The 13707-nt window shown below is 40.6% G+C and overlaps 1 protein-coding gene across 6 annotated transcripts in view; it reads left to right on the top strand.

Moving 5' to 3' along the window:
• LOC118628341 (tripartite motif-containing protein 5-like) overlaps positions 1–13707 on the top strand; it is a 131603-nt gene that overhangs the window by 17696 nt on the left and 100200 nt on the right. The window contains exon 9 of one of the 6 annotated variants that reach the window (XM_036259231.1): positions 11723–11729. The exons of 3 other annotated variants lie outside the window; for them this stretch is intronic. In XM_036259231.1, coding sequence (XP_036115124.1) covers positions 11723–11729 — 7 coding nt within the window. Of the gene's footprint in view, positions 1–7649; positions 7774–11722; positions 11730–12363; positions 12507–13707 lie in introns of those variants that run through there. 2 more of the 6 variants (XM_036259229.1, XM_036259228.1) reach the window with 2 other exon arrangements.

The following is a 13707-nucleotide window of genomic DNA, read 5'->3' on the forward strand; positions in this document are numbered from 1 at the left end:
TGTGTCCTCATTGTCTGAGTTCATGTCCAATCTCTCCAAATATGCACGGTGAACCTTGAATAAAATACCTTAATGCTGATTTTGTTTTATTTTTTTAACAATCCTGGTAATAAAACCACACCATTGTTAGGATCACTATGAAAAAAATATCATTAAGTGTATAACTTGTAACTGTCTCAACTGAATAAACGTTTTCTCTACTAATTTCTGAGAAATAGAAGCTGTGTCAATGTCTCATGAAGCAGGTTGTGTCTTCAGGGCACTAGGGGTTTTTTTACTGAAGTCTCATGTTTCAGAACCCAGATCCCTCTGAGCTGCTGTCTAGACCACTCCCGCTCTGCCAGTGATAGATAAGGGTGAGTGTGTGTGCATGTGTGTGTGTGTGACAGTGAGAATCATTTCAATTCTTGTGTTACTTACTGTGAGTCCTAATGAAATAAACTAAACTTTAGAGGATTCAGTTTCACATTTGTAAAAAATATGAAATATACTTAATGTATTATTGTGAAAATCAACACAATGTTTTCATTTCTTATACTTTTTAATTGAATTTTTAGAGGAAAGGAGAGAGAGCTAGAAACATCGATGTGAGAGAAACATTAATCAGCTGCCTCCTGCATGCCCCCTACTGGGGGCACTGGGACCTCCCATCCACACTCAGTCCACTGAGCCACATGGCCGGGCTAACAGAATGTTTTTATTTTTTAATTTATTTTGTATTTTATAATTTTTTAAAATATGTTTTTATTGATTTTTTTTTAGAGAGAGAGGAAGGGAGAAAGAGAAACATCAATGAGAGAAAGCTACATCCATCAGCACCCTACTGGGGATCGAGCCAGCAACCCAGGCATGTGCCCTGACAGGGAATCAAACTTACTTGCTGTGAATTACTAGCAATAATCCTCAGTGACTGACAAATCAACTCCAGGGACATCATTTTTCTTTGGTTACTGGAATGCCAGTCCTCCAATTTAGGATTAAGTCCCTAGTTACAAGGAAAAAAAAGACCTGAATTTTTAGATACAAAGTATTTTTTAGGTCCTTGGCACCACCAATGTCAAAAATACTCAAGCTCTGCATCTAATAAATACCCCCCACCCTCCAACACACAGTACATACATATTCACAGGCATACTTTTGCTTTCAGTTGCTTTTTCCTTATTGGCCTCACTCCTTCTAGTGGGCTGACAGACTATGGCAGTCTTCAGGATGGAAGATAAGCCTGTTCCTCCTGCCACCCCAGTGGGAAGGAGCAGGGTTGAATCTGCACTGGATGTTCATGCAGGCCTTGGTGGGACCCCATATCCAGTCTTCAGAAACAGTCGATTTATTGCTCTGAGTAAACTGTATAAGTAGATTTGCTGATGTAGATTGTATGTAAGTTTATTCCGCACACGGATGGACTCATGCAAAGGTTAACAAGGATATTCTGCACACAGATGCCTTGGAGTGCTGCTCAACTCTTAAGAACAATTCAGAGCATGTCCTGTACACAGGCTCCCTCCTCCTTGCCTGCAAACAAGAAGGACAAGTTGTTCTTAAGGACAGCAGCTAACCTTTGAATGGGGGTGATAAGAACCAGCTGGGGTGATACTTAGATTAATTATCTGGAAAGAAACTGGGACCACAGCAGCCTATCTACTTGGTTTATAAGTAAACTACTGCAGGACTTTGGGCTGCAGTCTTGTCTGTCTTTGTGTGTGTTTGTGTTTTTTGTTCACTTCGCAGACCCTCACCGCAACAGTAGATTTACTGGTTTTAGGGTCAATGTATTTTATGCCATTACAAACAGCCAGATTTTTTTTCAAGTGTCTAGTTTTCATTCTCACACTTGAGAAAGAACAGGATGATTGGGCATCTGGTGGTAAGTGCAGAGATATACTGTAGAGTGATTTGTGATATAATCTATATTTAATATACAAATGTTGATGACAATTGAAGGGAGGTGGAGAGCAGCACATGTGGAATGTTTTTCTGTGGAGTGCACAGGGACGTCTAGGATGTGTGCCCCCACAAATCACATGGTCATCATTTTACTGCAGCCTCCCTTTGAATCTGATCTAAGCCACATTCCATCTGGTGTTTTTTTTTTTTTTTTAGCCTCCACGAAAACCCTTTCTTTCAAAACTCAAACTACAACACCTAGTATGCATGTTTGAGTAGGTTGAGGTAGGGTCACTATGGGCTGAAAAGCCTTGGACCCATCTATAACTTGAAAACACCAGATATAATGAGGACTTAATGTCTTTGAACTTGTCTGTGAAGAGAGTATAAAAATGTTATCTGGAAAAAATTAGAAGCCCAGGATAGTGTTGGAGGGCAAGGGGAGTGGTGCGGGTGTCCTGGGACCTCCTCTGAGACATTAGATTTAAGGTGGAGAGACACCAGTAAGGAAATCGGAGGTTGTCAGGTAAAGGCAAGCATCAGTTAATAGGAAATATGAATGAACCTTACTCCTTCCATCACCCAAAGGCCATCTCCAGAGCTACCCATATTGCTGTGGTCCATATGCCAGCATACGATGTTCTGAGGCCCAGGGAATAAGCCACCTTTTCAGTTCTCTGTGTTCCCCTTAGTCCCCACATCTCCTGATGGAGAGAAGTTCTGCCACTTTGGGCATCTTCTTTTTAACTGTTTAGGACTGAAAACAACAGAGGACACAGGAATCTGTGTGCTTAGAGTGTGGTGGTGAAGGTAAACGACAGGACTGAGATATGTGTCTGAGGACATCTTAGCAACAAAACAAAATATGAGAAGAATTGTTCGTTAAAATTTGTCAAGGAGTTTACACAAATGCTAATAACACCAGAATTTGACTACGACCATAGCAATTATGTTCACAGCAACACCACCAATAGAAAAGAACCATGATTATCATCGACATGTTCAATGTAATTAAAATCATATCTATAGCAATAAGAGTATGTATATTTCAATGCCATTCCCATATAATATATGTAATATAATATGTACATAGGATTTTGTAATATCTGACACAATAAAGAATGCCATAAAGAAGGTCCCTTCCTGCCTTCGTAATTCTTACTGTTGTTGGGTTCAGCGCTGCATGAAGAAGGACACTCAATATAGTATTATCTTATGAGAAAGATGATAAAGCAAAAAACGCCAGCTCTCAGAATGTAATTCATGCAAAATTGGCATGCTTATCATTGCACTTTAAAGCACCACCAGTTTATTTGTTAGAAATAACTTCATTCACACCCTTGAAACTAAAACTGTCAACATGATTTAGCCATACGCCTATATAAATTTCACTCCTACCTCAGAGACATGTGAAATCAAGATTTCATAGGGCAAGGTTAGCGTACTCAACTGTGGGGAACAAGTAATACCAAACTATCTGTGCTTTAATTAGAAAATCATCAACATTTCAGTCACCCTCCCTGTCTCTTTAAGTTAATGTGTGAAAATTGCCCAGTCTGAGTCTTGTCTGTCAGGGATCCTTGTCTGGATCTTCGACCATCTTGTAGCTGCAGCTCGTGAAACATGTTCTCAGAAGAAAAGATTGATAACGGGATATGAAAACATGTACAGGAAACAGAAATGTTTCTCTTCTGATTTTGTAAATTAAACTTATTTGTAGTTTTTAAATTTTCATTATAGTACTATGTCATGCATAGGTAGTGCTTTCTTTTAAATTTATTTTCCAGCCCTGGCCAGTTTGGCTCAGCGGTTAGAGCGTCGGCCTGCGGTCCGGAGAGACCTGGGTTCGGTTCCCGCTAAGGGCACGTACTTCGGTTGCAAGTTTGTCCCCGGCCCTGGTTGGTCGTGCGGGTGGCAGCCACTCGATGTGTCTCTTCACGTCGCTGTTTCTCTCTCTCTCTCTGTTCCTCTCTCTCCCTCCCACTCTATCTGTACAAAAAATGGAAAAATATCCTCGGGTGAGGATAAAAAAATAAAATAAATAAATAAATAAATTTATTTTCCATTTTTAATTTTAATACATTTATCAGTTCTGCTTTTGATTGATGGTGTAAAAAGGACCAAACATTTCCCACTTGAGATAGGGTAGGGGACGGTTATGGAGGTGTGAGTGCCACCCAGGGAAAGACTCCACTAGAAGAGCACCACCTGTTAACCTCCATGCTCCTCCTGCCTCCTAGTTGCTGGTGCCATGTCAATGACACAGCTGTACCACACTGGGTCTGGAAGGCTTCCTCCTCTGGCCTGTCTAGAGGAGGAAGTACACTGCTGGTAGACCCCTAAGATTAACTGGTAGACCCCTAAGATTCAATGGTGTTGTAGAAATATTTTTTTTAAATTAATTAATTTATTTATTTTTATCATGGATATGTCTCCTTTTCCCCTCATTGATACCCTCCTCCCCTCTTCCCACCCTGTCCCTTGCTTTGTAGTCCATGTCCATTGGTCATGCATACATGAATATAAATTCTGTGGTTTATTTCTCCCCTCCACCCCCTCTTCTGGGGATTGTCAGTCTGTACCCGACTTCCACATCTCTGGGACTACCCTGTTCTTCAGACTGTTATGTTCATTATATTCCACAAATAAGTGAGATCATGTGATATTTGTCTTTCTCTGCTTGGATTGTTTCACTTAGGATAATACTGTCCAGATCTCTCATGTAGTCTCAAAGGATAAGAGATCTTTCTTTCTTACAGCTGCATAGTACTCCATTGTGTATATGTACCACTGCCTTTTTATCCATTCATTTACCGATGGACACTTGGGCTGTTTCCAGATCTTAACTATTGTAAATAGTACTGCTATGAACATGGGGGTGCATATATTCTTTCTGATTGGTGTTTTAGGCTTCTTAGGGTATATTCCTAGAAGTGGGATCACTGGGTCTAATGGAAGTTCAATTTTTTACTTTTTAGATAACAACATATTGTTTTCCATAGTGGCTGGACCACTCTGCATTCCCACCAGCAGTGAAATACAGTTCCCTTTTCTCCACACCCTTGCCAACACTTGTTTGATGACTTGTTGATGGTGGCCATTCTGACAGGTGTGAGGTGATACCTCATTTTTGTTTTAATTTTCATCACTTTGATGATTAGTGATATTGAGCATTTCTTCATGTCTTTTGGCCATTTGTATGTCCTGTTTGGAGAGGTGTCTGTTTAGTTCCTCTAACCATTCTTTTTAATTGGGTTCTTTGTCATCCCTTTGTTGAGATGTATGAGCACTCTATATATTTTGGATATTAACCCCTGACAGTGGGTTGCCTTTCCATTGTGATGGTTGTTTCTTTTGCTGTGCAGAAGCTTTTTAGTTTGATGCAGTCCCATGTTTTCATTTTCTCCTTTGTTTCTGTTGCCTTAGGCGATGTATCAGTGAAAATTCTACTGCGTATGATGTCTGAAATTTTGTTGCCTACATTTTCTTCTAGGATTTTTATGGATTCATGAGTCACATTTAAGTCTTTTATCCATTTTGAGTTTATTCTTGTGTATGGTGCAAGTTGATGATTTAGTTTTATTTCTTTGCATGTAGCTGTCCAATTTTCCCAAAACCATTTATTAAAGAGGCTGTCTTTACTCCACTGTATGCTCTTGCCAACTTTGTCAAATGTTAATTGAGCATAATGTCTTCAGTTCATTTCTGGGTTCTCTATTCTGGTCCATTGATCTATCTGTCAGTTCTTGTGCCAGTACCAGGCTGTTTTGATTATAGTGGCTTTGTAGTATAACCTGAAATCTGGTAATGTGATCCCTCCTATGCTTGTCTTCTTTTTCAAGATTTCTGTGGCTATTTGGGGTCTTTTTTTGTTCTATATCAACTTTGCAGTGTTTGTTCTAGTTCTGTGAAGTATGCCCTTGGTATTTTGATGGGGATTGCACGGAATCTATAGATTGCTTTGGGTAGTATGGACATTTTAATGATGTTAATTTTTCCAATCTTTAGCTAGACTCACCAAGAAACAAAGAGGGAGAACCCAAATACACAAAATAAGAAATGAAACAGGAGAAATAATAACTGACATCACAGAAATACAAAGGATTGTTTAATATCATGAATAATTATACAGCAACAAATTCAACAATCTAAGCAAAATGGACAAATTTCTAGAAATACATAGTCTCCCAAAACTGAACCAGGAAGAGACAGAAAACTTGAACAGACCAATAACAACAAAAGAAACTGGAAATGTAATCAAGATTCTCCCAGAAAACAAAAGCCCAGACCCCGATGGCTTCACAGGGGAAATTTACCTAACATTCAAAGAAGAACTAATACCCATTCTCCTCAATCTATTTCAAAAAATTCAAGAAGAAGGAAGTCTTCCAAAGTCATTTTATGAGGCCAGCATAATTTTAATTCCAAAACCAGAAATAGACACTACAAAGAAAGAAAACTACAGGCCAATATTCCTGATGAACATAGATGCCAAAATCCTGAACAAAATACTAGCAAATCGAATCCAGCAATACATCAAAAAAATTATTCACCATTACCAAGTGGGATTCATCTCAGGAATACAAGCTTGGTACAATATTTGCAAATCAATAAATGTGATCCACCACATAAACAAAATGAAAAATAAAAATCATATCATATCAATAGATGCTGAAACAGCATTCGACAAAATCCAGCACCCATTTCTGATAAAAACACTCAGCAAATTGGGAATAGAGGGATCATATCTCGACATCATAAAGGCCATATATGAAAGACCTACAGCCAACATTATACTCAATGGGCAAAAATTAAAAGCATTTTCTTTAAGAACAGGAACAAGGCAGGGATCCCCACTTTTGCCACTGTTATTTAACATAGTACTGGAAGTCTTAGCCACAGAAATCAGACAGGAAGAAAAAATAAATGGGATCCAAACTGGAAAGGAGGAAGTGAAACTGTCATTATTCGCAGATGACATGATATCATATGTAGAAAATTCTAAAGATTCCATCAAAAATTTACTAGACTTAATAAATGAATTTGGCAAAGTAGCAGGATACAAAATTAATGTCAACAAATCGATGGCATTCTTATACACCAATGATGAACACACAGAAAGAGAAACTAAAAAAAAATCCCATTTACCATTGCAGCAAAAAAATTAAGATACCTTGGAATAAACTTAACCAAAGAAATAAAGGACCTATTCACAGAAAACTACAGGAAACATTTTTTTTCCCCAATGGGTTCAAACACTTTCTAAATAGTAGCTCTTTCAACTGCTGTTTAGGAAGAAGAATGTTTTACAAAATGTCAGTTTGCCTTCCCAAATGGTAGCTGTTACCACTCAGCTCTAATGAACTGAGCTCTACCACTGATGATCCTCCCATCACACTCTGCTTTACTAAGGGCAGGGACCCAGACTTTCTGGATCATGATTTTATCCCTAGTAAGTATCGTGGGACATAAATATAAAATAAGCTTAAATAATAGTTGTAGACTCCAATTAATTTGCGAGTGTTCAGGCAAGCTGTAGAACGTATCATTTTAATTAACATTCTGATTCAAATATTGTTGCTGGAATAATCTACAAAAGGGATAAAAACATAGTGATTGAGTGCGGAGCTTGTTAGATTTTAGAACATACTGAAGCATTAACTTCCCCAAGTGCCCTCGGTGGTGACTTCCCATTGGTGGTTTTCTTAAGGTTCTGTTCTGCTTCCTGTGTTTTATTTTCAGTCCTATGAACTTCACTTTCATTTCTCACTCCTCTCCGGTGGGGGAACTCCTCTGTGAAAAGCTGGTCTCTGTCTTGGTGAGTGAATCTTGACCAGACTTACACCTGATATTCTTCACTGAGTTAAGACTCGTGTACCTCTACTAAAAGTAAGTGGGCTGATTTCTAAGGACAAGGACAGGAGGCTGATGTGTTTGGTGTCTCAAACTGTGGTTCTGCAACTGCTCTCCTCGTAGGTGTCTCTTCTGGTGGTGGGAAAGAGGAACCCTGAGTCTGGGGGAAGAGTGATCTTTAAAGAAGGGAGGGTTAAAAGAGCAAAGAGTCTTATTTTTTTCTTGAAGGGACCCTTTTTCTCCAGGCAGAGCTACCCTCATCTTCTTCCTATTCTGTAGTTTGAAATTTTTACCTTTTCAGTGTGAGCCAGAATACTCTTTTTTTCCCCACAAACGGAAAATCTCTTCCTCCTTTTCTCCAGTGAAGCCTGTGAGATGGAGCCCTGTTTTCCCTCTCCATTAAGCCCAGCCTCCACCAGAGGGCCAGCAGAAGTGAGAGGCCTAATCTGGATGCTAGTGGGAGGGACTGGATCCTAGCAGCTCTGCCAGGGATCAGATCCTGTTGAAGCTGGTCCTTTTATTCTTTTGATAAATTTCCATTACTTTTTTTTCCCAAATGTTGATTCTTTTGTTTAAACTTATCTCTTTTGGAAATTTCCCTCCTTTCCCCCCATTGACCCCTTGCTTCCTGCTCCTTCCCATGTCCTGCCCCTCTCCTGCCTTCCCCACTCTATTGCCTGTGTCTATTGGTTATACATATATACTTATAAGTTCTTCGGTTTATCACTTCCTGTGCCCCCACCACACTCCGTTTCCTTTGAGGTTTGTCACTCTAACAACCGATTTGTACGTCTTAATTTTTTTACCTTTTTAACCCATCCTCCCAAACCCTCTTATCTGCAACAAAAAGTTCTCTGTATCTATGAGTCTGTTTCTGTTTGGCTTGTTAATTTTGTTTGTAGATTCAATTGTTGATAGATAGTTATTTATTGCCATTTCATACTTTATATTTTCGATCTTCTCTTTTTTGCATGAAGACCCTTCAACATTTCATATAGTACTGCTTTGGTCATGATGAACTCCTTTACCTTTGTCTTGTCTGGGTAACTCGTTATATGTCCCTCAATTCTAAATGATAGCTTTGCAGGATAGACTAATCTTGGTTATAGATTCTTCCTTTTTATCACTTTGAATATTTCTTTCCACTCCCTTGCGGCTGCAATGTTGCTTTGAGAAATTCCGCTGACAGTCTTATGGGAGCTTTCTTGTAGGTAACAGACTGCTTTTCTCTTGCTGCTTTTAAGATTCTCTCTTTGTCTTTAAACTTTTGCATTTTTCTGATGATGTGTCTTGGTGTTGGCCTCTGGGGGTTCATTTTGCTTGTGACTCTCTATGTTTCCTGGACGCATATGTCTGTTTCCTTCACCAAGTTAGAGAAGTTCTCTGTCATTATTTTTTCAAACAATTTTTCAATTTTTTTTCTTTTTCTTTTTATCTTCTCCCGAGGACATTTTTGCATTTATCTTCAGATAGAGTGGGAGGGACAGAGGGAGGAAGAAAGAGAGAGAATCACTGATGAAAGAGACACACTGACTGGCCACTACCCACACGACCCCAACCGGGGCCGGGGACAAAGTGCAACTGAGGTAGGTGCCCTTAGTGGGAACCAAACCCAGGTCTCTTTGGTCCACAGACAAAAGTTCCAACCACTGAGCCATACCAGCCAGGGCTAAATTTTCAATTTTGTGTTCTCTCTCTTTTACCTCTGGTATGAACATTATACGAGTGTTGGTACGCTCTAAGATGTCCCAGAGCCTCCTTACACTATCCTCATTTTTTTGAATTCTTTTCTATTTTTGCTGTTATGATTGGGTGTTTTTTACTTCATTATTTTCCAAATCGATGGTTTGCTTCTTGGATTTACCTACTCTATTATTGATTCCCTGTAAATTATTCTTTATTTCAGTTAGTGCCTCCTGCATGTCTGACTGTGTTTCCTTCATTTCTGACCGGTCCTCTTTTATGCTCTTGAGGCCCTCACTAAGTTCATTAAGCATCCTCAAAACCAATGCTTTATACTCTGCATCTGTTAGATTACTTATCTCCAATTCATTTAGTTCTTCTTCTGTAGTTTTGTTCTGTTCTTTCATTAGCGACATGTTCCTTTGTCTTCTCATTTTGGTTGCCTTCCTGTGTTTGTTTCTATGTATTAGGTAAGTTGCTATGTCTTCTAGGCTTGCTAGGGTGGCCTATTGTAGTAGGTGCCCTGTACAGTCCAGTAGCACAGCCTCCCTGATTACCCCACCTGTGCCCTTGAGGTGCACCCCTTATGTGGATTGTACAGCCTTCAGTTGTAAAGAAGCCTTGTTGCTGTTGGCACGCCAATGGGAGGGGTTTACTCTGCCTGATCAGCTTCAAGGGCTGGCTGTGCCCACTCACCACTAACTTCGGACCAAATGGGGGATCAGCTATGCAGGGGCCCACAACCCAGAGCAAGACTTACTCAGCAGGACTCTGGTACCCTCTGAGCCCACTACTTGAGTGTGTCATTTGTGGAAGTGGTTGGGTGATGGTGCTTCGCTGTGGTCTGAAGCTGTCCACTGGGGGTGTTGGCTCTGAAGTAAAGTCATCCGCTGCCTGTGTTCTACCCAGGGCCATCAGGCATAAGCTACAAATCAGACAACAGATGGCTGCTTCTTTTGCTGAGTGTGGAAGTACCCAGGCAAAGCTAAGTTGTAAACCAAGGCTGGCTTCTCCTAGTGCCTCACCTGGGGCACTTAGTGAGAGGTATGGGCTCGCTGAGGCCAGATGCTGCTTTTGTGAGAGAATTAATGAAAATCTGAAACAGGAGCCAAGTCAGGCCATTCCTATGGTAAAGTCACTGGAAACAGCTTGGGTGGGCTAGAAAGTTGGGTAGGGCAGAGCCTCACAGAATCATCAGGGTGGTGCAAATACTGTGATCCAGGTTACAGAAGTCCCAGATATGATGCCTGTCTGCTGGCCCCATGAGGGAAGGGCTCATGCAAAGACCAAGGGCCTCTGCCAGCACGTCTGTCTAGGAGAAAGCTGCCCTACAGCTCTCACCCCAATGCCAAACGATTCAGTCCTTCCCTGTGTGTCTCTGGTGTCTTTAAAGATGCCTCTGCAATGCTGGAGCCTAGAGGGAGTGGGTCTGAGTAATCCGTGTTTGGACCCTTTAAGAGGAAATGCCTGCATGCTATCCCAGAATCATCAGCCTCTCTCAGCCTCAATTCCCTCTGGTTCTTACAGCCAGAAGTTAAGGGGACTTTTCTTCCTGGCACTGGAACCATGAGCTGGGGCGGGGGGGTGTGAGGAGGGAACCCCTCACTTCTGAGCAAGAACTTCACAGCTGACATATGCCTCCTGATTTTTATCTGCCACACATGGGTATGGGACTAGCCCATCCTCACCTCCATCCCTCCTGTCAGTCTCCATGTGGTCTTCTTTAATTTTGTAGTTGGAGGGCTTCCACTGAGATCATTTTGAGGTGGTTCTGAGTGATGGTTGTTCTGTAGTTTAATTGTAATTTTGATGTCCAATTGTTGATTCTTAAATGCGGTAAACTGCAGACAATATTGTTTTTTGAGGTGGAATAACTAGATAAAGGAACCACATCATTTTTTTTTTTTTTAATCCTCACCCGAGGACATTTTTGCATTTTTTGTTCAGACAGAGCGGGAGGGAGAGAGAGGAAGGGAGAGAGAGAGAAACATCGATGTGAAGGGACACATCGAGTGGTTGCCACCCGCACGTCCAACCAGGGCCGGGGACAAACTGCAACCGAGGTACGTGCCCTAGGCGGGAACCGAACCCGGGTCTCTCCGGACCGCAGGCCGACGCTCTAACCGCTGAGCCAAACCGGAAAGGGCTGGAACCACATCATTTTTAATCTCAACTTTTTGAACAATAAGTATTTTGTTTTGAAATTTTCAAATATGTTTTATGTTAAAATTAGTTTTTGTTTTTTTCCTCACACAAGGATATTTTTCTATTTATCCTCAGATAGAGTGGGAGGGCAAGCAAGGCAGAGAAAGGAAGCGAGAGAAACATCGAAGTGAGAGAGATACTTCAACTGGTTACTTCCAGCACGACCCTGACCAGGGCCGGGGGTGAATGTCAACCCAGGTATGTGCCCTTGACCAGAATCTACCCAGCGATTCATTGGTCCGCAGGCCGGCACTCTGACCACTGAGCCATACTGGCCAGGGCAAACTTAGGTTTTTAGTATAAAATTCTAGGTTTTAATTTATTTTCTCTACATTCTCTTTGAATTTGCTGCTTAACAGTTTGTTATCAATCACATCGTATTTTTTTATTGTGGTAAAATACTTACTCTGAGATCAAACCTCTTAACATTTTAAGGCATTGCAGTTAAGCAGGTTTAAACATTCAGTTTTACAACATGAATAAATTTTAGAGATGTACTATATAACCTTCTGCCCATAGTTAACTATTATTCATTGTGCATTTAGTAATCATTCTTTTTTTGTGATTACTAAAACTAAAGTTTCAAGTTTTTTTTGTACATACCTACTCTTTTGCTTTAAGTACTAGAATAGCTTTTTTAAATCTGTGGGACTACACTAGATAAAATTTGATTTGACCTTCTTTTCTATTTCCATAGTAATTCACTTTCATTAGAAAGTCCTTTCTCTATTTGCCCAGGTATGTCTCCTGTTTCAGAAGTTGGTTCACATTATGACGTACAGTGACAGAGGTAGGGTGAGGTATTCTGTATGAGCTCCTCAGCAACAGCATATGTAGGTCAGTGTTTCCTTTCCTGGACAGCCCCCTTTGCCAAGGAGCTGAAAGGCTGCAGATGTCCTCAGGAGTGGGCAAAGCCTCTTTTCCTCCTCCTCCAGTGAGACAGCAGGGTAGATGCTACGGGAGTGACTGTTCTTGCAGCAGGTGTCTCTGGTATTTCCACTTCCCACTCTCCCCACCCCACTTATTAGCCAAGAGAAATAGGAATACTGGGCTACATGTCCGGTATCTGCTCTGGTGCCTTTCTCACAAGAAATTCTTCAGTCTGGAAGACCTGTGGTAGGAGAAGATTTCTAAGTTAGATACCTCCAGTCTCTCTCTTCTCATTACATACACACACACACACACACACACACACACACACACACTCCTCTCTGAGACAGTGGGGAAATCTGATTCTTATCCATACTCCCTTTGACCTCTGCTTTCTATCACCCTATTACCACAAGGAATGAATCCATAACTCATTAAGAAAAAATGTACTCTGGACTTATACAACACTCATCTCTCCAACCATATTCATGAATTTTTCCCCTGGGATATTCAGGATCCCAGGTTAAGATGTAAAACAAGTTACAGAAAAAGTACTCGAATTAGCAAACACAAAGGAAAAGTTCATCACACTGAGACATCTTTAGAAAAATGGAAAAAACAGCATGCATTCCCCCAACTGAAGCCTACTCCTTTCAGAGTATGAAGACTGCAAATATCTTTTATGTAAATTGTTTCCTCTCAGCAAATGTCCTGAGAAGGGACTCTGGATTCCAAATAAAAATCCATTGTGCATCAAGTGAGGATTTTCTCATGATCCAAATATCACGTCTAGGGATTTTCTTTCTTACCTCTGAACCTCTGAGTGACAAATATTCATATGTTTGGGACCTTAGGAAAATACTGGGACATGAATTTGGGAGATCGGGGTCCAAAATACATATTTGAAGGGTGAAATTATTATTCTGGGGAATAAGCAGGCTTCATCCAGGATATTCATCCATGGAAAGAGAGCAGGCAGTAGTACCCAGAACTGCCATAAGTTGTAGACCTGGGGGATCTGATGTCCCTTTTAGTATAGAGGCAGTTGATCTATACTTGATGATATTGGATTCCAATGATCATCTATTTTGCCCAATATTCATGATGTGAAGTCTACTGATGAAGACTCCTAATCTGTTCATATTGTCCATTCAAAGGCCTGTTTTTATATCACACATACAGTCACTCCCACAAGCCTTTCAGTGCTTTGAT

This window comes from Molossus molossus, unplaced genomic scaffold (assembly GCF_014108415.1).
Source record: "Molossus molossus isolate mMolMol1 unplaced genomic scaffold, mMolMol1.p scaffold_m16_p_13, whole genome shotgun sequence".
Classification (NCBI taxonomy): domain Eukaryota; kingdom Metazoa; phylum Chordata; class Mammalia; order Chiroptera; family Molossidae; genus Molossus; species Molossus molossus.